General features: G+C 34.5%; 1 protein-coding gene across 1 annotated transcript in view; it reads left to right on the top strand.

The window, feature by feature from the left end:
- The window catches only part of LOC133191282 (MAM and LDL-receptor class A domain-containing protein 1-like), a 127,725-nt gene that overhangs the window by 19,073 nt on the left and 81,354 nt on the right, over nucleotides 1–27,298 (top strand). The window contains exons 5-11 of the mRNA XM_061327034.1: nucleotides 6,555–6,659; nucleotides 9,608–9,695; nucleotides 23,967–24,108; nucleotides 24,570–24,645; nucleotides 24,784–24,978; nucleotides 25,287–25,413; nucleotides 26,376–26,510. Coding sequence (XP_061183018.1) covers nucleotides 6,555–6,659; nucleotides 9,608–9,695; nucleotides 23,967–24,108; nucleotides 24,570–24,645; nucleotides 24,784–24,978; nucleotides 25,287–25,413; nucleotides 26,376–26,510 — 868 coding nt within the window. The remainder of the gene's footprint in view (nucleotides 1–6,554; nucleotides 6,660–9,607; nucleotides 9,696–23,966; nucleotides 24,109–24,569; nucleotides 24,646–24,783; nucleotides 24,979–25,286; nucleotides 25,414–26,375; nucleotides 26,511–27,298) is intronic.

Genomic DNA, 27,298 nt, shown 5'->3' with positions numbered 1-27,298 from the left:
TGGAAAGACCTCTTGAATTGCTTATGTTTATTATTATTTTATTTCTCACCAGGACTTTTGATACCGAAAAACTTATCAAAAAAATTTATAGTTCGTGATACTGGATATAAAAAGTTATTCCGAAAAACGACCCCCCGTGTTTGAACTTTGACCTCTTATGCGGTTATTGCCCCTTTCACCGTAAAGCTTGTTATCGCTACTCCTTTGAAACCTTAAACCGTAGAGGTACGGAACCTTCACCAATGTCTTCGACTAAGTGAGGGGACTCTTCAATCTTTTCATTGCGAAACTATTCGTTGACCCCTTCAATGAGTTACTGCCCCTGCAAGTTTTTGAAGTTTACAAATAATCAAAAAATTTCAAAACGATAAGTCGTAGAGACATGGAACTAACTGCATTTGATTCTTTGACCTTTGACCTTGAAATTTATATGGAGGTCAAAGGTCAAGGTCATTCCATATATGAAAAATATATTTCCTTCTATAGCTCTTTTGTCCTTAAAGATTTATTATCTATTGTTACATTACTGATATGTACTCTTAAAACTATTTACAATATTTCATTCTTGTCCCCTAAGTTTAACCCTTTTGAAAGTTATTGCCCCTTGTGCAAAAAACCTTGTTATCACTACTCCTCTGAAACCGTAGACCGTAGAGACATCAATCCTTCACTAATGTCTTCAGGGTCTTTAGACACAACTTCAATCTATTCAGTGCAAAAGTATCTGATAACCCCTTATATGGGTTATCGCCCTTTAACGTCTTTGCGCTTACTATTAAACCTGATAACTTTAAAACTAAGAGTCGTAAAAGCATGGGGTCAGGTGCAATGTGACCCTTGACCTTTGACCTTGAATATTTATTCAAGGTCAAAAGACAAGGTCATTTCAAAATTTTTAAAATTTTCATTTTTTCTATCTTTCAAGCCATTTATGGATTCTTTTTGTATAAAAATTAACTTTAGAGAGTAAAATATAAAGATTAAAGAAATTTAAAGAAGGTGGAAAGACCTCTAATTGTTCGAGAACAATTAGTCTACTCGTTATTATTATTATTATTATTATTTTTCCACCCCCTGATGTGATTCTATGTTTCAAGATATATTGAAAAGATTTATAGTCTATAAGAATGTACTCTTTAAAAGGTTGTTACAGTTGACCCTGCGTATATGAACTTTGACCCCTCTAAGAGTTATTACCCCTTTTGCAATAAAAGCTTGTTATCGCTACTCCTTCGAAACCGTAAACCGTAGAGGTACGAAACCTTCACCAATGTCTTCGACTAATTGAGGAGACTCTTCAATCTTTTCATTGCGAAAGTATTCGTGGACCCCTTTTATGAGTTATTGCCCCTGAAAGTTTTTGAAGTTTACAAATAATAATTTTTTTTCAAAACGATAAGTCCTAGAGACATGAAACCAACTGGATAAGATTCTTTGACCTCAGACCTTGAAATTTATGTCAAGGTCAAAGGTCAAGGTCATTCAAAAAATGAGAAATTAAGCTCTTTTTATATCTCTTTTGTCTTTCAATGTATACTAAGTATCTTTGCATCATTAATATGTCCTCTTAAAACTATTTCAAAGATTTCATACTTGTCCCCTAAGATTTACCCCTTTAAAAGTTATTGCCCCTTTTACTGAAAACCTTGTTATCGCTACTCCTCCTAAACCGTAAACCGTAGAGACACAAAACCTTCACCAACGTCTTCAGGATCTTTAGACACAACTTCAGTCTATTCAGTGCGAAAGTATCCGATGACCCCTTATACGAGTTATAGCCCTTTAACGTCTTTGCGCTTACTATTAAACCTTATAACTTTAAAACTAAAAGTCATAGAAGCATAGGGTCAAGTGCAATGTGACCCTTGACCTTTGACCTTGAATATTTGTTCAAGGTCAAGGTCAAGGTCATTTCAAAATTTTTAAATTTTCATTTTTTCTATCTTTCAAGCCATTTATGGATTCTTTTTCTATAAAAATTAACTTCAGAGAGTAAAATATGAAAAATATATGAAATTTAAAGAAGGTGGAAAGACCTCTAATTGTTCGAGAACAATTAGTCTACTAGTTATTATTATTATTATTATTATTATTATTATTATTTTTCCACCCCCTGATGTGATTCTATGTTTCAAGATATATCGAAAAGATTTATAGTCTATAAGAATGTACTCTTTAAAAGATTTTTACAGTTGACCCTGCGTATATGAACTTTGACCCCTCTAAGAGTTATTACCCCTTTTGCAATAAAAGCTTGTTATCGCTACTCCTTCGAAACCGTAAACCGTAGAGGTACGAAACCTTCACCAATGTCTTCGACTATTTGAGGAGACTCTTCAATCTTTTCATTGCGAAAGTACTCGTGGAGCCCTTTTATGAGTTACTGCCCCTGAAAGTTTTTGAAGTTTACAAATAATAATTTTTTTTCAAAACGATAAGTCGTAGAGACATGAAACTAACTGGATAAGATTCTTTGACCTCAGACCTTGAAATTTATGTCAAGGTCAAAGGTCAAGGTCATTCAAAAAATGAGAAATTAAGCTCTTTTTATATCTCTTTTGTCTTTCAATGTATACTAAGTATCTTTGTACCATTAATATGTCCTCTTAAAACTATTTCAAATATTTCATGCTTGTCCCCTAAGATTTACCCCTTTAAGAGTTATTGCCCCTTTTACTGAAAACCTTGTTATCGCTACTCCTCTGAAACCATAAACTGTAGAGACACAAAACCTTCACCAATGTCTTCAGGGTCTTTAGACACAACTTCAATCTATTCAGTGCAAAAGTATCCGATGACCCCTTATATGAGTTATCGCCCTTTAACGTCTTTGCGCTTACTATTAAACCTCATAACTTTATAAGTAAAAGACATAGAAGCATGGGGTCAAGTGCAATGTGACCCTTGACCTTTGACCTTGAAAATTTGTTCAAGGTCAAAGGTCAAGGTCATTTCAAATTTGTTAAATTTTTCATTTTTTCTATCTTTCAAGCCATTTATGGATTCTTTTGGTATAAAAATTAACTTTATAGAGTAAAATGTGAAAAATATATGAAATTTAAAGAAGGTGGAAAGACCTCTAATTGTTCGAGAACAATTAGTTTACTAGTAATGTGTTTGTTTTGTTGTTTAACGTCCCTTTCGAGAATTTGTCACTCATATGGAAACGCCACCACCTTCCGGTGGAGAGCTACAAATTTTGACCCATACTCAGGGCCATTGAGCAGTGAGGGATCTCTTTCGTGCCAGCACCTACTGCGACACGGGACCTCAGTTTATACGGTCTCATGATCTGAAGAACCGGTCTCTACGTCCCACAGTGGGATTCGAACCCGCGACATTAGGGTCAACTCCTTACTCCGCGACTCTAGGGCAGACGCTCTTACCACTGCGCCACGCAGGCGACTTATTTATAATTAAAAACACAGTACCTAATTCAGGTTGGATAGCTTCAAAATCTGAAACTTGCTAGAGGTTGGCACCTTCATAATCTGATATATGTTACAGGAAGGTGGATTCATCATCTGGTACTCCTTATAGGTAGGTAGATTATAATCTGGTACCTGTTAGAGGTAGGTAACTTCATAATCCGGTACCTCTAACAGGTAGGTAGCTTCATAATTTAGTGCCTGTTACAGGTAGGTACATGTAGCTTCATAATATGGTGCCTGTCAGAAGTAAGTTACTTCATATTTTGGAACCTCTGACAGGTAGGTAGCTTCATAATCTGGTACATCATGCAGATAGGAAATTTTATAATACTGTACCCCTTACAGTAAGGAAGTTTCATATTTTGGTACCTGTAAGAGGTAGGCAGCTTCTGAATGTGGTATTTGTAAAAAGTATTTAGATTCGTAATCTGGTACATCTTACAGGTAGGAAACTTCATAATCTGGTACGTCATGCTGGTAAGTAGTTTTATAACCCGTTGCCTGTTAGAGGTGAGTAGCTTTATAATCTGGTACCTCTTAGTACTTACGTAGTGAAGTAAGAAGCTTCGTAATCTGATGTTAGAGGTAGGTAGATTCATTATCTGGTACATAATAGAGATTAAAGCCGTAGTAATAGAACCAGATAGTTTTGCAATCTGGTACCTGTTAGAGGTAGGTTGTCCTGTAATCTGGTACCTGTTAGAGGTAGGTAACTTTGAAATCTGGTACCTGTTAGAGGTAGGTAGCTTTAAAATCTGGTACCTGTTGGAGGTTGGTGGTCCTGTAATCTGGTACCTGTTAGAGGTAGGAAACTTTAAAATCTGGTACCTGTTAGAGGTAGGTAGCTTTAAAATCTGGTACCTGTTAGAGGTAGGTGGTCCTGTAATCTGGTACCTGTTAGAGGTAGGTAGCTTTGAAATCTGGTACCTGTTAGAGGTAGGTAGCTTTGAAATCTGGTACTTGTAAGAGGTAGGTAGCTTTAAAATCTGGTACCTGTTAGAGGTAAGTGGTCCTGTAATCTGGTACCTGTTAGAGGTAGGTAGCTTTGAAATCTTTTACCTGTTAGAGGTAGGTAACTTAGAAATCTGGTACCTGTTGAAGGTAGGTTGTCCTGTAATTTGGTATCTGTTAGAGGTAGGTAGCTTTAAAATCTGGTACCTATTAGAGGCAGGTAGCTTTGGAATCTGGTACCTGTTAGAGGTAGGAAGCTTTGAACTATGGTACCTGTTAGAGGTAGGTTGTCCTGTAATCTGGTACCTGTTAGAGGTAGGTTGTCCTGTAATCTGGTACCTGTTAGAGATTGGTAGCTTCATTATCTGGTACCTGTTAGAGGTAGGTTGTCCTGTAATCTGGTACCTGTTAGAGGTAGGTTGTCCTGTAATCTGGTACCTGTTGAAGGTAGGTTGTCCTGTAATCTGGTACCTGTTAGAGGTAGGAAGTATCATATCTCGATATCTGTATATTTTACAGTTACAGGCTACGTAATGTAGTACCTGTTAGAGATGGGCAGTTTCATTTTCTGGGTGTCGTAACATAAAGGGTACTTAAGTCTAAGACCTTGCTTAAGAAGGACTGAAGAATGTACAGGGTCAAACAATACCGTAACTAAAAGCATGCTAAGATTTGACAATCTTAGCAAAACTTAGATAGAGGTGACTTTAGTATGTCTAAACTTTTATACACATATTTAGAACTATTAAATGTTGATACTCGGCGTTAAAACATTCCCCTATTCATATTTTGCATTAAAGAAAATAAATATCATTATTAAATACTGGTTTAAGAATTTTTAGTTTTTTCATCGGGAGTGGGGGGAGGGCATACATATAGATGCCGAATTATATTTTTGGGATAGTTTTGAAATACTAGTTGGACCTATGTTATAAACGCTATCATTATTAGTAAATTGTACAAGGTTATCATGGCATTGTTATGTTCACTGTGTAAATATGGGATGAAATATTTTAAAGAAAAAAAAAAACAGAAAAATTTTCGGTGAATTAGAAGATGATGACTAGAAAGCTAACAAAAAGTGTCTGAAATTTAGAATAAATGTAGAGCACAGCAAGCACGGATTGAGTCAGGGGTTCACTACCGTCAGAGAGAGAGAGAGAGAGAGAGACAGACAGACAGAGACAGAGAGAACTGTTAATAACTTGGAGACATTCAGAAACACTTCCTTTCGACCCTTGATTAGATTGTAAATAAGTATATAATAAAAGGTCTATGTAGAGTCTATGTACAGTCTTTGCATACCGGCATTCGCTGATACATGGAGTGGGATTCAAAATTCCCTAATTTGTTTTACTTTAATTTATAAGAGTTTCAATTTCAAGAAGAAAGACGTTCGGTTATCGTGCCATATGTCTGCGAAAATGACAAAGCGAGTGAACATTGTCAAAAGAAAAGAATAACAACAAAAGGTAACTGAAAACATCGTAGTCTCGAGTGATAAACAAAAGGTATGTATTTACAAAAATAAATAAATAAATAAATAATAAAAATATGTGCATAAAATAATACACACACATATATATATATATATATATATATATATATATATATATATATATATATATATATATATATATATATATATATATATATATATATAAAATAACTAAATAATTTAAAAAGAACTTCATCATACTTTTTTTAGGGGGGGGGGGGGAGGGGGGCTCCGTGCACTATATGCTCCGAAATCAGTAATTAAAGGACTATATTTGTCTCGCTCCCTTTCTTTTTCTTAACTATTATGTTTTACATATTAAATAAACATTAACCTTTCTACAGAACGATTGATGTGGAACTTTTTAATAAGGGTACAAATTCATGGTTATCACCGTTGTAATGCGAGATAACTCGTACGCACTTATGGAGAGATAACTCCTGCCAGCCACCCTGCAAGCGGTACCAGATAGCCTCAACCATAAAAAAGCAACTATGTACAGAAGATTATATAGCATACAGGGATTATCTTATTAAAATATTTCATGTATGATGTAGTTGTTCTTATCAACATATGTTATTAACATATCTCATATTAAAGATGCCACTATATAACGTCCTAAACATCGTTATGACGTAAATGCACGATAAAACATTTTTTATTTTTTATTTCAGCCTGATGGGATTGATAAGATAGCTCTTAAGAAAGGGAAAGTCTTTGGTGACACACACGACAATCATAGACTAACACAGCAACAACTCGACGATTTAAAAAACAACGTAAGTCAGCGAATTCAAAGATTAATTAACAGTAATTGAATTTTTCTGGTGAGTCTTTATATGTATAATATAAGATTATTACATCACGTCAACCCTCACCTCTCATTTTGGTATGTTTTGTTTGCTTGATGGAAATTCAGCTGGACAATGTCTAACATAGAGTTTATCCCGAAAATGAGATGTGTTTATTTTAGGTGGGATTTTCTGGTTAACATTACCATATCTTACAAACGGTAAATAAAGACGAGATTTTTTTTATTTGAAGTCGTCTTCGTTTAATTTAGTGTTGATCTTTGAGCTTGAAAGGTACTAGTAACACATACATGTAGTTTATCTGTGCTGATGGTGGCAGATCTTGATTATTATCGCCATGAGTTATTTTCAGTATATAGATATTACTATTTACTCTGATGCCTTTGTCTTGGATCTTACAGTAATTGAATTATGAATTTTTTTCTCTCGGAATAAGGCATGTCAAACGTTACAATATTCGATCTTTTCCATTTGTTTCTAAAATTTTCCATTTCCATTGTATAATTTTCCGGATAGAAAAAATACAGCTGGAAAATTATAGAATACAACTGGAAAATAGAATACAAGTGGAAAATTATAGAATACAAATAAAAGTTATACAGTAAAAATGGAAAATTATGCACCTGAAATGTACATTATCAATACATTATCAATATGCAGAAAGTATTTCCGCGAATCTATTTTCTTACATTTTTAAGACTTGCCTATGTGAAACTCTAACTCCAAATCTAAGCATATATAGATAATTACAGGTCTAGCTAAACGAAGAGGTACCTTTAGAAAATACTAGTAGCGAAAAAGAAGAAAAAAATCGCGGAAAAGTATGGCATGTCAAACGTTGCAATATTCGATCTTTTGCATTTGCATTGTATAATTTTCCATTTGCATTGTATAATTTTTATTTGTATTGTATAATTTTCTATTTGTATTGTATAATTTTTCATTTGTATTGTATAATTTTTATTTGTATTCTATAATTTTCTATTTGTATTGTATAATTTTCATTTGTATTGTATAATTTTTATTTGTATTGTATAATTTTCCATTTGCATTGTATAATTTCTTATTTGTATTGTAAAATTTCTTATTTGTATGCGATAATTTTTCATTTGTATTGTATCCGCGGACTGTTTATTTGTTTCGTTACGAAGGATTTCATTGGTCAAGTTTCAGCCTGTATCGGGTTGAAGATGTTCCGGATGCTCAAAGCAAACTGGGCTCATATGTATTTGCTTGCTTGCTTGATTGATTATTGTTTAACGCCGAGTCGGCAATATTTCAGCCATATTTCGGCGGCATATGTATTTGCGTCCATGTTAGACGGTCACTGGATTCTAAAAAGGGAGAGCTGGTAGATGGCAAATAAATAATCTATCCTTAGGAATGCTGACTGAGAAAATAAATAAATTGACCTTGAGTGGTGGTAACTACCCCCACCCCCAAAAAACTGAGTTTTCGGGTTTGGGCGGATTTTCTTCTTTTTGTTTTTCTCCTTGTCTCTGGTCATATTGGAAATAAATATTCTCTCCTGCGAGAGAATGAAAATAAATAATCGGATTCGACACCCCCCGAGAATCAAATGGTCGTCCCTTAGCATGCACCGCAAATAGAGGAGCCGAGTTTGTGTTTGTAGAGAGTGCGCGATCGGAATTGTGGGAAGGGTACCAGACTAAGTTTGTGATGGGCACCTGAGACCTTTATACAGACTAAATTTTATGACCAATGACATCCTTCGTAACGAAATAAATAAACAATCCTCGGATACAATACAAATGAAAAATTATCGCATACAAATAAGAAATTATACAATACAAATAAGAAATTATACAATGCAAATGGAAAATATAGAATACAAATGAAAAATTATACAATACAAATGATTTTTTTTACAACACAAATGGAAAATATAGAATACAAATAAACATTATACAATCCAAATGGAAAATTATAAAATCCAAATGGAAAATTATAGAATACAAACAAAAATTATACAATACAAATTGAAAATTATAGAATACAAATGAAAAATTGTACAATACAAATGAAAAATTATACAATACAAATAAAAATTATACAATACAAATGGAAAGTTATACAATACAAATGGAAAAGATCGAATATTGCAACGTTTGACATGCCATAGAAAAGCATTTGTTTTGCCGCGGATAAGCAGGATTTCTTTTTGCGGAAAAGCAGTGTCGTTTTGCGGAAAAGTGGAATTAAAGCTGTGCAACCTGGCTCTTCTATTTGAAGCGTTTTTATTTTTATGCCATCCCCCCCTTCGAAGAAGGGAGGGCATATTGCTTTGCTGCTGCCTGTCGGTCGGTCGGTCCTTCTGTCTGTCGATCCACCAAGAGTTTCCGTTCATTTTCTTCGCAGAGGTTGCACATACTGAAATGAAATTTAATATACAGATTCATTCATAAGAATATCTAGCTCAAGTTCTGGTTTGGTTACTATCGAGTAATTTTTGACAGAGTTATGCCCCTTGGACTTAGAAAAATTCCAGTTATTTGCAGTTTCCATTCATTTTCTTCACAGAGGTTGTACATACTGAAATGAAATTTGGTATACAGATTTATCATAAAATATCTAGGTCAAATTTTCTTTTGGGTACGATCGAGCAATTTTTGACAGAGTTATGCCCCTTGGTCTTAGAAAAATTCCAATTAAGGGGGGGGGGGCATAAGTGTTTCACAAACATCTCTTGTTAGTATTTGATTTGTTTAAAATTATTTTCTTAAAATTATTTTTCAGTTGAATAATCTAGCATGAATATCTATTAAAATTCTTTGAAATTTTTAACGGACACAGATGATGGATAGCTTGTGGGAAAACAAATAGATATTGTTATTTATATATTTGAATGCTGTTTATTGCTTATAAATTCATTTTACCTTGTTTTATATATTTAGAGTGGTGGAAGAAAGAGGAGAAATTTCTTAAAATCGGCTCCACTTTGGCCAGATAATATTATTCCATACACAATTGACAGCAGTTTATGTGAGTTATATGTGAAACAGAATTTTAATTTTAATCAAATATCAGTGTTTTGCTGCATTCAAGTGCATTATAGATATCAGTCTAATTTGCCATGAAGCAAAATGATCTCGAACCTTATGAAATCAATTAGTTTCTTACAACTATATAGTGTTTAGAAGTTAAAACTTACAGAGAAAACCATGTTTTACTGAAAATCATTAGTTTAAGAAAGTGAATGTTTGAAATTTCTCAAACTGTATATATAAGAAAACCTTGAAGAATATACTAGTATAGGATCCATGCACAGATCCAGGGTGGGTTTTTTCCGTTGTAAAGCAAAAAAAAAAAAATGTACACAACTTGTCTTCACCCGAAAAGACTATTTAGTTTTGGGGGAGGGGGTATGACAAGTAATTTTCCTTCATGTATACTAGTATTAATGATTCTTCTTATCATTTTAACTGGGGTCCATGTTTTTTAATGGGTCCGTTTTTTCTAAGGTGGGATACAAGGTAATCTTTTCCTCACTTTGCTAAACATGAAATGTCTGAAAATGGGCCAGAAAAGATGAAGTTTATGTGAGAGCTTCATTACATACTGTAAATTCAAATTTGTTCATATCATGACTCCTGGGGGTATGGCGGGGCCTCAACAGGGGATTAATGTTTTACATACATATGTAGATATAGATATGAAATATCTTTTAAAATCTTCTTCTCAACAACAACAAAACCATTATTAGTCATATTTATGTGGAAGTATCCTCAGGTAGTGTAGTTTTTTAGTTTGTTCAAATCATGATCCCCTGGGGTAGGATGGGGCCACAACAGGGGATCAAAGTTAGGAAAAATCTTTAATATTAATATAGAAACATCCTCAAGTAGTGTAGATTCAAATTTGTTCAAATCACTACCTGTAAGGTGAAGCCACAACAGATCAATGTTTTACATAGGAATATATAGGAAAAATCTTTATACTCCTTCTCAAGACCAGCAAAGCCATGATTAGTCATACTGATAAAGAAACATACTCAGGTAGTGTAGAATCTACTTTGTACAAATCATGACCCCCAGGGGTAGGGCGAGGCCACAACAGGGGATCAAAGTTTAACATAGGAATACAAGGAAAAATCTTTAAAAAATCTTCTTCTCAAGGACAACAAAGCAATGATTAGTCATATTTATATGGAATCATCATCAGGTAGTATTGATTGAAGTTTGTTCAAATCATGACCCATGGTACGTGTAGCGTGGGGCTGAAATGGGAGATCAAAGTTTAACATATGAATATATATAAGAGAAGCGTTTCAAAATCTTTTTCCCATGAACAGCAAAACCCTGATTAGTCATATTTAGATGGAAGCATGTGGAAGGTAGTGTAGATTTTTGTTTGTTCATATCATGACCCCCGGGAGTAGGGATGGGCCACAATGGGTAATCATAGTTTTACATGGAAATACATAGGAAAAAATCTTTAAAAATCTTCTTCTCAAGAACACCAAATCCATGAATAGTCATTTTTATACGTCATCATCCTCAGATAGTGTAGATTAAACTTAGTTCAGATCATGACCCCCAGGGTAGGATGGGACCGTAAAAAGGGATCAAAGTTTTACATAAGAGTTTGTACGAAAAAGAATCTGCTGATGAAAAACAGGACCATAGCTTCTCGGGTGAGCGTTGTGGCCAAGGAGCCTCTTGTTTTTCTTTTTTGTTGGGTTCAATCACAATCTTTTCTGCTTGAATGCTATCACAAGGCATCTGAATATCAAACTGTGGAATCCTGATCGCCATATACATTGTACTAAGGGGAACTAGTAATAAAATATGCTCAAAGCCGATTTCAAACGATAACACCAGGCCCGTAACAACGGTTTTAAGAACCCCCCCCCCCCCCCCCCTAAAAGGAATCTGACAAGCAACCAAAAAAAATTCCTAAAGTGCCCTAACTTGATAATCTTATTTCGTGGGAGTGGTACACTTTTTGATGCATTTTTTTTAAAACCAAATCTTCGAATTTGGCAGTGCTTGAAGATAAGCAACAAAAAGTGGACCCCCGTTCTAACACACAATTATATATTTTTATGATAGAATGTACATGTAATGTCTATGGTTTTTAGCAGAATCAATCTTTACAGGCCCGTGGGAAAGAACCTGAAGGGGGCGCCCACAATAATTTCGCTTTTTCATATGCTTTATACATATCCATACTCATAAATTAATAAATTTTGCAAATAAAGTCCGAAACGGGTGGACCAGAGTTCTTACTAACTCCTCTATGAATGTACAAGATACGAGATGATGTCCGTAAACTATATTCAGATTTTACATGCACAGTAAGTATTCTACATTAAATTAAAGTCTTTCATTTTCTATAAACAGCCATGAAATATCAAAAACGCGAGTAAGGTGGCGGTTCCGGTTGGCGGATCTAAGTTACTGGCAATTTTTAATGACACTGACAACAAGCAAATATGAATCGTTTATTTATTTCATAAAACGTTATCACTAAATTATTCAATCAAAACTTGATTTAATGAAATATCAAGATAACGAAAAGTATTCAATTTTGAAAGTCCAATGAAACGATACAAATTTGGAGCAGAGCAAACACGGACCTCAAAATTTAGAGGTGGGATCAGGTGCCATGGAGGATTGAGCATCCCCTGCCAACCGGTCACACCCGACGTGTGCTCCTTGTCATGATCGAAAAAAATACCTGGAAAAATCCGTAGACAGTACAGTGTATAAATAATGGCCTAACAATTAGTATGAAAAAAAAAATCAGTCAGCATTTGACTCAATGATAGATTGTATGTGCTTGCGAAAAGATGACCTCGAACGAGACTGTTGATATCCTTGTTTCATCAACTTGTTTGTCAATAGCTTGCCTCATTTTAGAAATTGTTCATACGTAGAGCATGTTCTTGCGTATCAAATCAACTGAGAGACATAAATCCCATATGCAGCTGTTAAGGGTATATTGCTACATATTAAAGGGAAGTTGACGATTGAAAAGTTGAAGTCATCACGATTATCATAAAGCTTTGCTGTTAGGTTACCATTAGCGCCTTTTTCTAGTAGATTATCTAAATATGAAACAGATGTGTCAGACTCTGTGATATGTTTTATTTCAAGCTCACTGGGATATATCGAGTCGACATATGAATGAAAGTAACTATTGTTAAATGATAATACGTCGTCGATATATCGAAATTTCGAGTTGAACGTCACAGCAAGTGTTTTCTTCTCATGTAGAAGTTTTTGAATAAATTCTGCTTCATATGAATACAAAAATAGGTCTGCTAACAACGGGGCATAATTGGTACCCAGGGAAATTCCAACAGATTGTTGAAAGACCTGATCTCCAAAAACTACATAGATATTGTCAATCAGAAACTCAAGCATCTTTTTAATATCAACTTCAGAGTACTTGTGTGTACAATCAGAGTGCTCTTTAACAAAATAATTTTGTAAATGACCAATGACAAGGTAAATAAATTTACGAGTTCCATTTTAATTGAAAAAAGCAGCTGTCTATGATGTCAAAAGCCTGGACTTTAATTTATCGTGGGGAATGGTTGTATAAAGTGTTGAAAAGTCGTATGTTTTGATGCTACTGATTTTAGTAAAATTTTATGATTTCAATTTTTCCAAAAAGTTCTTCGAAGTTTTTAGCTCACCTGAGCTGAAAGCTCAAGTGGGCTTTTCTGATCACCCGTTGTCCGTCGTCCGTCCGTCTAGCTGTCCGTCCGTCTGTAAACTTTTCACATTTTCAACTTCTTCTCAAGAACCACTGGGTTAATTTTAACCAAACTTGGTACAAAGTATCCTTTGGTAAAGGGGAGTTTAAATTGTTAAAATAAAGGGCCAAGTTCCCTTACAAGGGGAGATAATCAAGAAAAGACAAAAATAGAGTGGGGTCATTAAAAATCTTCTTCTCAAGAACCACTGGGCCAAAAAAGCTAAAACTTATGTGGAAGCATTCTAAGATAGTGTAGATTCTAAATTGTTAGAATCATGACCCCTGGTGGTAGGGCGGGGCCACAATAGAGAATCCAAGTTTTACATTGAAATATACAGGAAAAATCTTTAAAAATCTTCTTTTCAAGAACCACTGGGCCAGAAAAGCTGAAACTTATGTGGAAGCATCGTGTGGTAGTAAAAATTCTAAATTATTCAAATCATGACCGCCCGGGGTAGGGCGGGGCAACAATAGGGAATCCAAAATTTTCTTTGAAATACAAATGTATATAGGAAGAATCTTTAAAAATCTTCTTCTCAAGAACCACTGGGCCAGAAAAGCTGAAACTTACGTGGAAGCATCCTGGGATAGTGTAGATTCTAAATTGTTTAAACCAGGACCCCAGTGGGTAGGGCGGCGCCACAATAGGGAATCCAAGTTTTTCTTTGAAATATATAGGAAGAATCTTTAAAAATCTTCTTCTCAAGAACCACTGGGCCAGAAAAGCTGAAACTGATGTGGAAGCATCTTGGGATAGTGTAGATTCTAAATTTTTAAACCAGTACCCCGGGGGTAGGGCGGGGCCACAATAGGGAGTCCAAGTTTTACATTGAAATATATAGGAAGAATCTTTAAAAATCTTCCTCTCAAGAACCACTTGGCCAGAAAAGCTGAAACTTAATTGGAAGCATCCTGGGATAGTGTAGATTCTAAATTGTTCAAATCATGACCCCGGGGATAGGGCGGGGCCACAATAGGGAATCCAAGTTTTACATTGAAATATATAGGAAAAAATCTTTGAAAATTTTCTCAAGAACCACTGGGTTAGAAAAACTTAAACTTATGTGGAAGCATCTTGTGGTAGTGTAGATTCTAAATTATTCAATTCATGTCCTCCGGGGGGTAGACCGGGGCCACAATAGGTATTACAAGGGGGGGAAATCTGGTAAATAACAGTATGGCCAAAGTTACTCAGGTGAGCGATGTGGCCCATGGGCCTCTTGTTAAGTATCCGCATCTTATTTACACCACTTCTCGAATATACTGTTGTACAGTACTCCGGAGGTTTCTCCTTCATTACAGTAAATATTGTAGTTAGGAGTAAAGATAGAGGCTTAGTAGAACATTTACTAGAACCCGCCATGCATCTTTGTAAGGATTTTTATGAAGTTTAGGAATCCAGTAAAGGTATGGTAATTCAAATTCATTTTGATTGTTGGGAATATTAAAATTACCTAAAACGGACATACGAGTTTAAAGAATTTCCTCCTCAGAAAGGGAGGTATGGGTGTAAGATGGATTTCCACCAGTAGAATTAAATCCTAATTCCTCTAAAATACAATTCAAATAATGAGCCTTACAAACAAAGGTTATGTTGTTACCAGCTTTTCAGCTGGGACCAGTACATACTGATCGTGTAATCTATCTAATTCCTTTTTCACTTCTGAATTATTAAAGACAGAAGGATTAATAGTTTTCATACAGCCCCTCAATCGCTTAATGCGAGATTTCAACATCCATCTGATGCTCTTAATCCATTCTGACGAAGTGTCAAGGTCTTCTTTTTCGTGTTTGGCCCATCGCCTGGCGTAATCTTCCACAAAATTCATAATATTTATAAAATTATGACGCCAGTTGAAAGAACGGGGTTCCTTTAATTTTGGCCCTTTTAAAATAAGGGATTTAAGGTCGTCATTATTAACTATGTTTACATCACCAGTAATGACGGGTCCAACAGGATTATAGTTGTAGGTAGCTGCAATAATGTAGCCCTCTCCGATTTTTTTTAATCTGATATTTTCTGGAGAGGGCTACAATTCCACAGCATCTCTGTAATGGTGCAAATATATTTTTTAAATACGGGCGACTGCAGGCAAAATAAATTGTTTTTACATTCAACTTACTTCTAAAAAGGCGAAATTTTTATTCACTGTCAACAACATAGCCCGTTAAACGCGAAAACCAGATAAAATAAATCTGCTTGTTTACCAGTCGCTCTCATCAGAAGCCATGACAGTTCTCGCGTGATGCACTGAGACTTGCGCTTGAAAATTATAAATTACTTTGTAAAGTAGATTTTCGGGGTTACTAAATGATTGTGCTGTATGGCATCACTAAATATTGATAAATAAAACTATTCCATGTGACATTTTTTCGTAAAGAGCGATATTTATGCCTAAAATAAGGTAATTCCTACAGAGATCCGCTCCCTAGAGATCCCTTGTCTCATTGGCTGTCCCAAAATAAAATCGATCAAGGTCAGTAAACATGGCGGATAAATTCAAGTTGTGATGTTGACATACACGAAAAATAACCGATATATGGATTGTTCTGTGTATGTTTGGATTGATTTATGTTTTGCATAACTACATTTTTGGAGTTCGGGTAAGAAATGTTAATTAAATAGTCATTTACTGATAATTTAATCCGAAATCCGTGCGGGAGTGAATCACTCCCGCACTTGCACCATTACGGAGATCCTAAGGAGTTGTAGCCCTCTCCCCCCCCCCCCCCCCCCCAAAAAAAAAGAAAAGAAAAAGGAGAGGGCTACATTATTGCAGCTAAGTTGTAAGGTGAAGAAGAACATGAACACGTAGGAGGATTATGTATCAGATGTTCGATATCTAGGCATTGTAGAGTTTATTTGTAATTAAAAAGTTTTAAATGATATAAAAGAAATGTTGTGATAACCGATTAAAAAGGGAAATGTGTAAATTATTTTCGTCATTCATCGATCTTAATATTGACGGAAACTTCAAGAACATCATATAGCATCGAGACCGATGTTAAAAAGAACAAGAGGCCCATGGGCCACATCGCTCACCTGAGAGCACATTGGCTAGGCAAAAGCACAAATCAGTTCAGTATTGAAAAGGGGGGGGGGGCTTGAATTTTAAACTACCTGATGTTACTTCCATGTCAATATAACAAATGGCTTTGTTGTCCTTGAGAAGATTTTTTAAAAAATCCCATATATTCTTTTGTAAAAATTTGATCCCCCATCGTGGCTCCTCCCTATCCCACGGGTCATCATTTGAACAAACTTGAATCTACACTATCTGAGGATACTTCCATATCAATATGACTAAACATAGCTTTTCTGTTCTTGAGAAGAATTTTTTTTTCTATATGTTCTTATGTAAAACTTTCAGTCCCCCATTGTGGCCCCACTCTTAACCAGGAGGTCATCATTTGAACAAAATTAAATCTACACTACCTGAGGATGCTTCCATATCAAAATGCTAAACATGATTTTCTGTTCTTGAGAAGAACATATTTTCTTATATGTTCCTATGTAAAATTTTCGATCCCCCATTGTGGCCCGACCCTATCCCCGGGGGTCATCATTTAAACAAAATTAAATCTACACTACCTGAGGATGCTTCCATATCAAAATGACTAATCATGGCTTTGCAGTTCTTCAGAAGTAGATATTTTCCTATATACATGTATATTGCTTTGTAAGACTTTGATCCTCCATTGCGGCCCCATCCTTCTGTGTTCAATAATTCAGAAGTGAAAAAAGAATTAGACTACACGATCAGTATGTACTGGTCCCAGCTGACAGAGCAGGTAACAACATTGTCTTTGTTTGTGAGGCTCATTATTTTAATTGTATTTTAGAAGAACTGGGATTTAATCCTACAAGTGGCAATCCAACTTATACCCATAGCTCCCTTTCTAAGAAGGATATTCTTCAAAATTATATGTCAGTTTTGAATATTTTTAATATTCCCAACAACCAAAATGAATTTGAATTACCATATTTATATCGGATTCCGAAACTTCATAAAAATCTTTTAAAAAAGATACATAGTCGGTTCCAGTAAATGTTCTACCAAACCTTTCTCTTTACTCCTCACTAAAATATTGACAGCAGTGAAGGAGAAACTTCGGGAGTACTGTGCAACAATATATACAAGAAGTGGTGTAAATCAGATGTGGATACCTAAAAATTCCAAGGAACTTTTGGAAAATTTGAAATCACAAAAAACTTACGACTTTTCAACACTTTATACAACCATTCCCCAAGATAAATCAAAGTCCAGGCTTTTGACATCATTTACAGCTGCTTTTACAATAAAAATGGAACTCATCAATTTACTTACCTTGTCATTGGTCATTTACAGAATTATTTTGTTAAAAAACATTCTGATTGTACACACAAGTACTCTGAAGTTGATATTAAAAAGATGTTTGAGTTTCTGATTGACAATATCTATGTGGTTTTTGGAGACCAGGTTTTCATAAAAAATCTGTTGGAATTACCATGGGTACCAATTGCGCCATGTTGTTAGCAGATCCTATGAAGCAGAATTTATTCAAAATCTTATACATGAGAAAAAGAAATCTCTTGCTGTGGAGTTCCACTCGCCACATTTAGATATATCATTTATATATCATTTAGATGTTATAAATTAACAATTGTTATTTCCATTCATATGTCGACACGATATATCCCAGTGAGCTTGATATAAAACATACCACAGAGTCTGACACATCTGTTTCATTTTTGAATAATTTAGTAGAAAAAGACTTAATGGTAATCTAACAGCAAAGCTTTATGATAAACGTGATGACTTTAACTTTTCAATCGTCATCTTCCTTTACTTATGCAGAAATATACCCCTATCACCTACACATGGGGTGTATATCTCTCAGTTGATTCGATACGCAAGAGCATGCTCTATGTATGAACAACATACTAATTGTTAGGCCATTATTTACACGTTGAATTGTCGACGGATATTTCCGTTATTTACCGATAATGACAAAGAGCACCCGGCAGGTGTGACCGGTCGGTAGGGGATGCTCGCTCCTCCATGGCACCTGATCCCACATCTGATGTTGTTGGAGGTCCGTCTTTGCTCTGCTCCCGATTTGTACTGATTTAATTGACTTTGAGCTTGAATACTGTTCGTTATCTCCATATTTCAATTAAAAAAGATAATGCATATTTTTCTAAACACGGAACAGAGACATTAAGTTCAATTTTAGATAACCTTTTATGACGAAATTGTTTTATCAGCTCATTTTTTAAAGTTTTCAAACCATTGGATAAAAGTAAAAAAAAAAATTTAAAAAAAATGTTTTAAATTTATGATTATAATTTCATTCTATTTGATAAAAAAATCGTAAAATATATGACGATGGCGAGAACTTTTCAATTAAGTGTCGTGCACAAACCTCCGATATATTAAAGAATGAACGTTTAAATGTCCAAATTTGCCCCCCCCCCCCCGATAATTTACAAAAAATAAAATTAAAGATTTTTTACATATTTTTGCCTCAATCTTTCCATCTAACATTGTAGTTTATTAATTTCAATTTTTACTTCCTTGCACTGTAATTAAGTATTTATCTGATTAATAATATAGCAGGGGTATGTTGTTTACATCGATTTCTCCTACACTCTAGGGTCGCCCGCGAGGCGCAGTGGTTAGAGCGTCTGCTCTAGAGTCGCGGCGGAAGGAGTTGATCCTTACGTCGCGGGTTCGAATCCCACTGTGGGACGTGGAGACCGGTCCTTCGGATGAGACCGTATAAACCGAGGTCCCGTGTCGCAGTAGGTGCTGGCACGAAAAAGATCTTTCACTGCTCAATGGCCGTAAGTGCCGAGAATAGGACAAAATTTGCAGCTCTCCATCGGCAAGTGGTGGCGTCTCCATATGAGTGAAAAATTCTCGAAAGGGACGTTAAACGACAAACAAACAAACATAGACTCTAGGCCACACCCCCATTTTGCAAGCCCATTTTTTATATGAGCGCATGGCCCGCGTGGCGCAGTGGTTAGAGCGTCTGCTCTAGAGTCGCGGCGTAAGGAGTTGATCCTTACGTCGCTGGTTCGAATCCCACTGCGGGACGTGGAGACCGGTCCTTTGGATGAGGCCGTATAAACCGAGGTCCCGTGTCGCAGTAGGTGCTGGCACGAAAAAGATCCCTCACTGCTCAATGGCCCTGAGTGCCGAGTATAGGTCAAAATTTGTAGCCCTCCACTGGCAAGTGGTGGCGTCTGCATATGAGTGAAAAATTCTCGAAAGGGGACGTTAAACAACAAACAAACAAACATATATGAGCGCATGGATTTTTCAAGTTGTCGTAAATACGGTCAATATAAAGAGTAATACCAGTCATTTACATTCATGAATGAAATTGAAACAGTGTTGCGCTTACTTGTTATTTTCCAAAAAGGTGCGAAATCACGGGTGCTTGTCTCCATAGTAAAGGCACCTTGTTTACAAATTTCAACCCGTCTTTGACCTCATGAATAACAAAGCACTGAACACGTGACTCAAATATATTCACTTTCATGCTTTGAGCACACCTATGCGACATCTTGTCTAGCTTCTGCGAGCTATCGATGGTCAAATTATTTTCAGATGGGTAATTGGAATTCTGGGAGAAAACTTTGTGTTAAAATTTTTAACGCTATTTCAATCGATTTTGTTTGATTTGTTTCCGTTATCTATCAGTTTATATTGGAGGCCTGTAGCATATAGCTTGCACTTACTGCTTGTGTCTCATGATACAGAATTTTAAAATTTGAATAACTGTGGGGATATATTATACATTTGCCTTTGTTCCTAAATATACATCAGCGCTACGTTCATTGACTCTTGGAAGATATGAAAGATTTTTTTTTCAGTTAAAACTGTCATTAATTTTACAGATCGTTATTTAAAAAATACCAATTCATCATATCTTTAGAAAAATAACTGTTTGTTACAAGTGCTCAAATGCGTACTTCCAATTGAAGAAATCTTAAGGGAAAGAAATTAAAGTACGGAGCGCTAAAAAGAATGAAAAGTCACTGGATGAATACATTAAAATTGCACAAAATACACCCCTAATTTGAATAGAGGGAAGCTTCAGGTTTCTTCTGACGACACTGCAAATGCTATAACTTTTTACATCAGCACATTTTTTTAGATCACGTAAAAAGTCCATGTTCGCAGGTATTTTTAAAGCATAATATTTAAAAGCAAGAAAGTGCACTTCTATGACCCATTCACATGTCCGATCAACGTATAATTAAAGTTTTAGATATTAGTAACAAAAATCAATATAATGAAAAAGGGCGTTAAAAATATCTTGAAGTGATTTATTATTTTTCTTACTACAGGGCGAGAGTTTGTTAAAATGAAAATGTACACGAGTCGATTTCGACAATTAATGAATTCCTAAATGAGGAAGATCATATTAACTTGTCTGGCATGAATAAACAGGATTTTTTTGAAACAATGCAATGTGGACTGTACAAAGTACACTGACACAGATGTTTCTTTATCCATCAGCGATGATACTGACGTTAAACTGACGTTTTAATTTTCACTTTCTAACGATTTTATTTTTATACACAGAGTGAAGTTTTATATCATAATTCAACCCCTTATGTGTGTTTGTTGTAGCACTCGAATTTGGCAAAATTACATACATGCTATGAAATAAATTCTAATTATACACGTAAATGTAATAAGCTTTAATGGATTAATTATCTCTTTAAAAATAAGGTTTCTTAAAAGTGTGAAAAAAGTGTATCCTGCGTTATGCGTTCAGTTAACAAATTCCATATAAATAATTTGACGAATTTCTAATAAATCATTTCAAGTATAACTCGTAAGTTAAGCAGAAAAAAACAAGGTTAAGCCTGCCAAATTAAAAATGTATGCTTGTATTTGGTCGGTCTCGAGCACTAAAAACTAAAAAAGAGGGGATTAAGGTGTCGGTTAATCATAAAACATAGTACATCTCGAACACACGCTAATGTATTCGTACTAATCGCACGCTTGATAGACTCTCGGCCTTCTCATTCAAATAATACAATGACCTTCATAGCTATAATGGCGAAGCCGGGATTTTACAGTGAAGTATACGAGTTTATTTAATCGATATAATGTATATATTGAAAGTCTTTCCGAAAAAAATCTTTTATAAGTATCTATACAGACTATGCTTGAAGACTTTAGCTACAATATAACAATGTTCTGATTTAAAAGGGTAAAATTCTGCATTTAAAAAGGGGCGAGAAAGCAGTGTTATGAAGATTCATTCTTTAGGGAGACTCTCACAGAAACTTTATTACATAGTGCCGTTGTGCACTTTCTTTTTATCGTTTCGAGAGATATTTGGGGTTTCCCATAGCAAAACATTCTAAAATATTCGGGAAACCCATCTCTCGTCCGCAACTTCTCCCACACCACTAAATAATTATTAATGAGACTTTAACAGAATCTTTATTGCGAAGTGCCATTGTGTATTTTTTTCTTTTACATTATTTGGGATTTTCCCATAACAAAAAGTGGAATTTGCCATTATACTCATATGAGAGCTAAGGATATCATTTTGTGAGCTCAGTGCTCACAGTATCTCAAGCTTAAACTGAGACCCATATACGTAAAATATTTGCTATACATGTATTTAACATGTAGACATGGCATACTAAGTGTGTTATAACCATTGCTGAATACCATTTGTAAAATGTGGAATGTTTTAAACCAAAATGAAACCCGTCATAGGTGATGATGATATTCTTAACTCTGCAAACTTATTAACTAAGGATCTTGAAAAAATAAAACAGTGGTCTAATACATGGGCAATAGAATTCAATCCTAGTAAAACTGTTAATTTAGATTTTAGCAGGAAAAACTTTTGCCATCCAAAAATTAGATTTGGTGTAGATGGGCCTACTATTCAAAATGTTGAAACACATACTCATTTAGGGATAAGATTTCAGCAGGATGGTAATTGGAGATCCCACATACTTGATATTCATTCCAAAGCCTGTAATCGATTAAATATCTTAAGAATGTTAAAGCACACCCTTAAGCGGGATGCTTTGATAAAAATATATTTTGTTTTTATTCGTCCTGTTCTTGAATACTCAGACATTGTATGGGATAATTGTACTGATAGAGATGCAAAATTACTAGAAGATGTTCAAGTTGCAGCTGCACGAATAATAACAGGCTTAAGGACTAATTCATCAAGATCAAAGCTTTATGAAGATCTTGGCTGGGATACACTTGAAATAAGAAGAAAAATACATAAACTAGTGTTATTTTATAAAATAGTGTATGGATTAGCTCCCCAGTATTTGCAAGATTTATTACAACAATGCATTTTACCACATAATTCTTATCCTTTAAGGAATCAGGACAATCTTACATTTCATATTCCTCAAGCCAAAACGACTTCATTTATGAAAAGTTTCCTTCCTTCAACTATAAGACTTTGGAATGATTTACCCTTTAATATTCGAAACCTTTCTACACTTTCATCATTCAAGACTGCCATTAAGAATATATACTGCTTAAAACCTAAGAAATATTACAACTATGGAAGTCGTAAAATGAATATATTACATTGCCAATTGCGAAATAATGCTAGTAATTTAAATGCTGATTTATTTAATCATTTTTTAAGGGAAGATTAAAATTGTGACATGTGCGGATATAGCTCTGAAACATCATTTCACTTTTTTATGAAATGTCCAAAATATTGTGTACAAAGGCAAAAACTTATGCAAAACTTTAATACTTTGCAATTACCAATGCCTATATCCTTACAACTTATTTTGAATGGAGACAATAATCTTACTTACAACCAAAATATTGCCGTATTTAAAATTGTTCAAGAATTTATTGCATCTACAAAGAGATTTGCATGAGATTTACTCTTCTTTTTTTTGATTTTGTCAAACCACAGAACCAACATTTATTTATGTGTTCTTATTAACTTTCACATTTATACTTGTATTATTATAATTATCAGTCATATATGTTAAATGCAAACTTATATAGTATCATCAGCTCATTTATATTTTTTTCCCTTACTTATTTTGTCTTCTTTATATGTATATACATGTATATGTGTGTATGTATGTGTATATACCCGGTATATATATATATATATATATATATATATATATATATATATATATATATATATATATATATATATATATATATATATATATATATATATATATATATATATGTATGTATATGTGTTTGTGTATGTGTATGTGTGTATATGTATATATATATGTATATAAATCTCTTTAGAATATACACATGTATATATTTTTTCAATGTTATGTAATTAATATTTACTTGTAACATGTATGACTTGACCTGTATTGTGGAGAGGACTTATATAGGCAGTGCCTGCTGTCCAATCCAGTTATGTTTAATCATAATAAAATATTGTTTAAATTAAAATGAAACCCGGAGAGCTACAGTCTCAACAGAGACTTCTTAACCCCTTTTCTGTCACATCAAAACAAGTTAGATTCTTCAAAGAATTCAAACTTTTGAAATTTTTTTTCAGCCAGCACGCAAAGTTACGTGGACGTTATAAATGCAGGAATCCAGCAGTTTACAGACTACACGTGTTTAAAATGGGTTCCCCAAGGCTCCACCGAGGCCCAGAAACTTACCCATAGTTCCTACATCGAGTTCTTCTCTGAAAGGTACTGATATTTTTGGCACTTGCGTGATAATCCTTGCTTTTAGTTAAATATTTTATTTTTGTTGTAATTATCAAAATTATTTTGGAGAGCACATATTTGTCTGGTTTCGATGAATATTGATGTAAATTAGTGGAGATGGAATTTTCAAATCCGTTTTATATAACGATGTACTGGTGAAACTCCTATGTCTTTTTCGCGGGATCTATGAAGTAAACCGATAATTGTCTGAAGTCAAAATTTTAAATTGGTCAAAGCAATGAAATATTTCTTTAAAAAGTCAAAGTATCCATGCTGAGTTGATTGGAATATATGTATAAATGACTAGTAATTAATTATTATTATTCCATGGTTTGACACTTAGAAAAAATACGGAATATTTGATTTCAATCTATCTTAAGTTTAAGGTCACGTCACCTGTCTCATTTTATTAATGTAATACAAATATTTTATTTCCTTTACAGTGGATGTTGGTCTTACGTGGGAATGGTTTTTTCAGGAAAACAACAAGTTAGCCTTCAGGCGCCTGGATGTGTTTCAGTAATGCTAATCACTTTATCTTTTTCGGAAGTTTTATTTTTGAAATGTATAAAATAAATTTATTCAGAAGTTTAATCATATTAGGTGGTATTATTTTTGTCTGGAACTCATGTTAAAAAAATGAAAAAAAAATTTCAGCTTTCCACAACAGTTCATGAAATGACACATGCTATAGGCCAAATGCATGAACAATCCCGAAGTGACCGTGATAATCATGTCACCATGTTGTGGGCGAATACACAGGGTGGAACAGGCAACTTTAACATGGCAAAAAGCACTACCCACGACTACAACCCATACGACTACGAATCAGTTCTTCAGTATAGTTTAACGGTCAGTTCCTTCATTTTTTCTGAATAAAAATATGTCATTAAAGTACATTTATTCACGGATTATCTTTTCAAGAATCGACGTCAAAATCGATCTGTTTCTTGAATACATATATATCTGTCATGAAACAACTTCATTCTTATTTTGTTTCAAATAACATTTCAGATGTTTTAGTGTATAAGTCCAAGAAATAAAAATACATGCAATATTCGTTTTTATCCTCTTCATTGCAAAATAGACCTTCTGTCGACCATTTATGCATATGTTACACAGCACCCTTAAGATATAATTCTCATTATTTTTTTATACAGGCATTCTCCACTAATGGCCAACCGACAATGGAATTTCATGACCGCCGATTGGATTTCTTGGCTGACTCAGCAACTGGTCTTATGTTTTATGACATCCAGGACATTACTGATGCATATGATTGCACTAGTAAGAAAAATATATTTTAGCCCCCTTGGCCCAAAAACTGTCATGTGTTGTCTGTAAACTTTTCAGTTGTTTAACTTTCTTCCTCCAGAACTATGTAGCCGAATGTAACCAAAACTTGTCATCTAGGGATTCCAGTTTGTTAAACAAAGAGCCCGTCCTCTTTTAAGGGAAGATAATTGAAAATATTTTATTATACCTCTGTTAAAAATACTCAGATTTGATTGGCTTGTTAGAAGGCTTTTAAACTCAATAATGACTCCAGAAAGTACCATTTACAGCAATAATGACCTAGGAATCATTGCACGTGGGGTATAATGACCCGGTCATTATAAATAATGACCACTAAAAATGACCTGTTGATCTAAATTGCATTCAAATTAAAAATTTACGCATAAAGTAATGATTGTTCATTAAAAAAAAAGCCGTTATAAAAATACGTATAATCTTTTTCTGATACAGAATACGGTTGGCCTTTTAGATGCGTCATAATACAATGTCAAATTCAATGAATGCAGACTCGGCATGTGAAATGAAAAAGTTATGACGTCTGGCTTGTACAACCTCATAAAATCATTATTATACAGTGTGATAAATATTATATACAAAAAGAATCTTCTATACACATATTAAAGAATAAGCAATCAAATTTTTATATCCATATTGGCATTTTTTATTTGCTTCAATATACATGTATACATTTAATAATTCTACAAATCAAGGGGGGGGGGGGTCTGACCCCCGAACTGCGCATGCTCTTCTTTTTTCCCTAAGCGGATAACACAAATTCTCTGAATTAGCTTGTAAAATATATTTTATGAATTTTTTTGGCATAATGATATGCATGCTCGAGCATACAAGCATACATGGTAGCTACGCTACTGGTGGTTTCAATTGACGATCACTTATACAGACTCACTATGTACGTGACATAACAACAAGTATCACCTCATCCTTAATTTTAGAACCGTGCAGAGGTCCAAACAATGATGTCCCCCTGAAGCAGTGTCAGAATGGAGGATTTGTCCTACATACCTGTGATTGTCATTGTCCGGAGGGACTTACTGGAACGCTGTGTGAAACAACTGTAACTGATCCAGGTAATAAATTTATTAAGACTCATTTAGACTTTGTCTAATATATCCTTTGCACAGAATTTTATCACAATATCTGGGCCTGTAAGTCCACTTGATCAGTAAAGACAAATATTCTAAAGCCAAGCCTATGAGATACATGTTTATACTTTAGTGTGTTTGTTTGATTTTCACAGTATTGTCATGGTAACTAAACTAAAACAGCTTTATTCCTCGTACAAATTTGTTCTAATTTTAGTAATGTTTGGAGAACAAGTTTATGAACCATGTTACACATTAGAATTTCAGTTTAATTTTAAAGCCGAGGCAGGCTACTGAAAGAAAAGTTGATGTTACATGCATATCAATATCTTTGTTTAACGTCAGCATTTCGTATATTTTATGGTCATTATTATATCTTTGTTAGCAAATATAACCTATCGTTTGGGTCGTTTTTTGACTGGCATATTTCAAATCAATTGTTAGACCTTTGTTTTCATAAATTTGTTTTCATAAATTTGACTAAGTAAAATTCCGTATACCTGATCAATAAATAGGGCTTACGTCAGTGTGACCATTCGACAAGGAGTGCTTACTCCTTCTCCTAAACACATGATCCCATCTCTGGAATATCCGGGGTCATGCCCTCTACGCAGATATAAATTGTTTTTAGGTTTATTGTGGGATTGATCACTCATCCTTATCTTAATTCACCTTGTTAATAACGAGCGCAGCGAGCAGCGCGAAGCTGCTTCTCGCGAAGCGAGCTCAATAGACTAACGTGTCAGAACAGAGGAAATTCGGAATGAAATCTG

The sequence above is a fragment of the Saccostrea echinata genome, unplaced genomic scaffold (genome assembly GCF_033153115.1).
Source record: "Saccostrea echinata isolate AGI-Se365-2 ecotype Australia unplaced genomic scaffold, CSIRO_AGI_Sech_v1 ptg000023l, whole genome shotgun sequence".
Classification (NCBI taxonomy): domain Eukaryota; kingdom Metazoa; phylum Mollusca; class Bivalvia; order Ostreida; family Ostreidae; genus Saccostrea; species Saccostrea echinata.
This window is presented reverse-complemented; position numbering and strand designations above follow the sequence as displayed.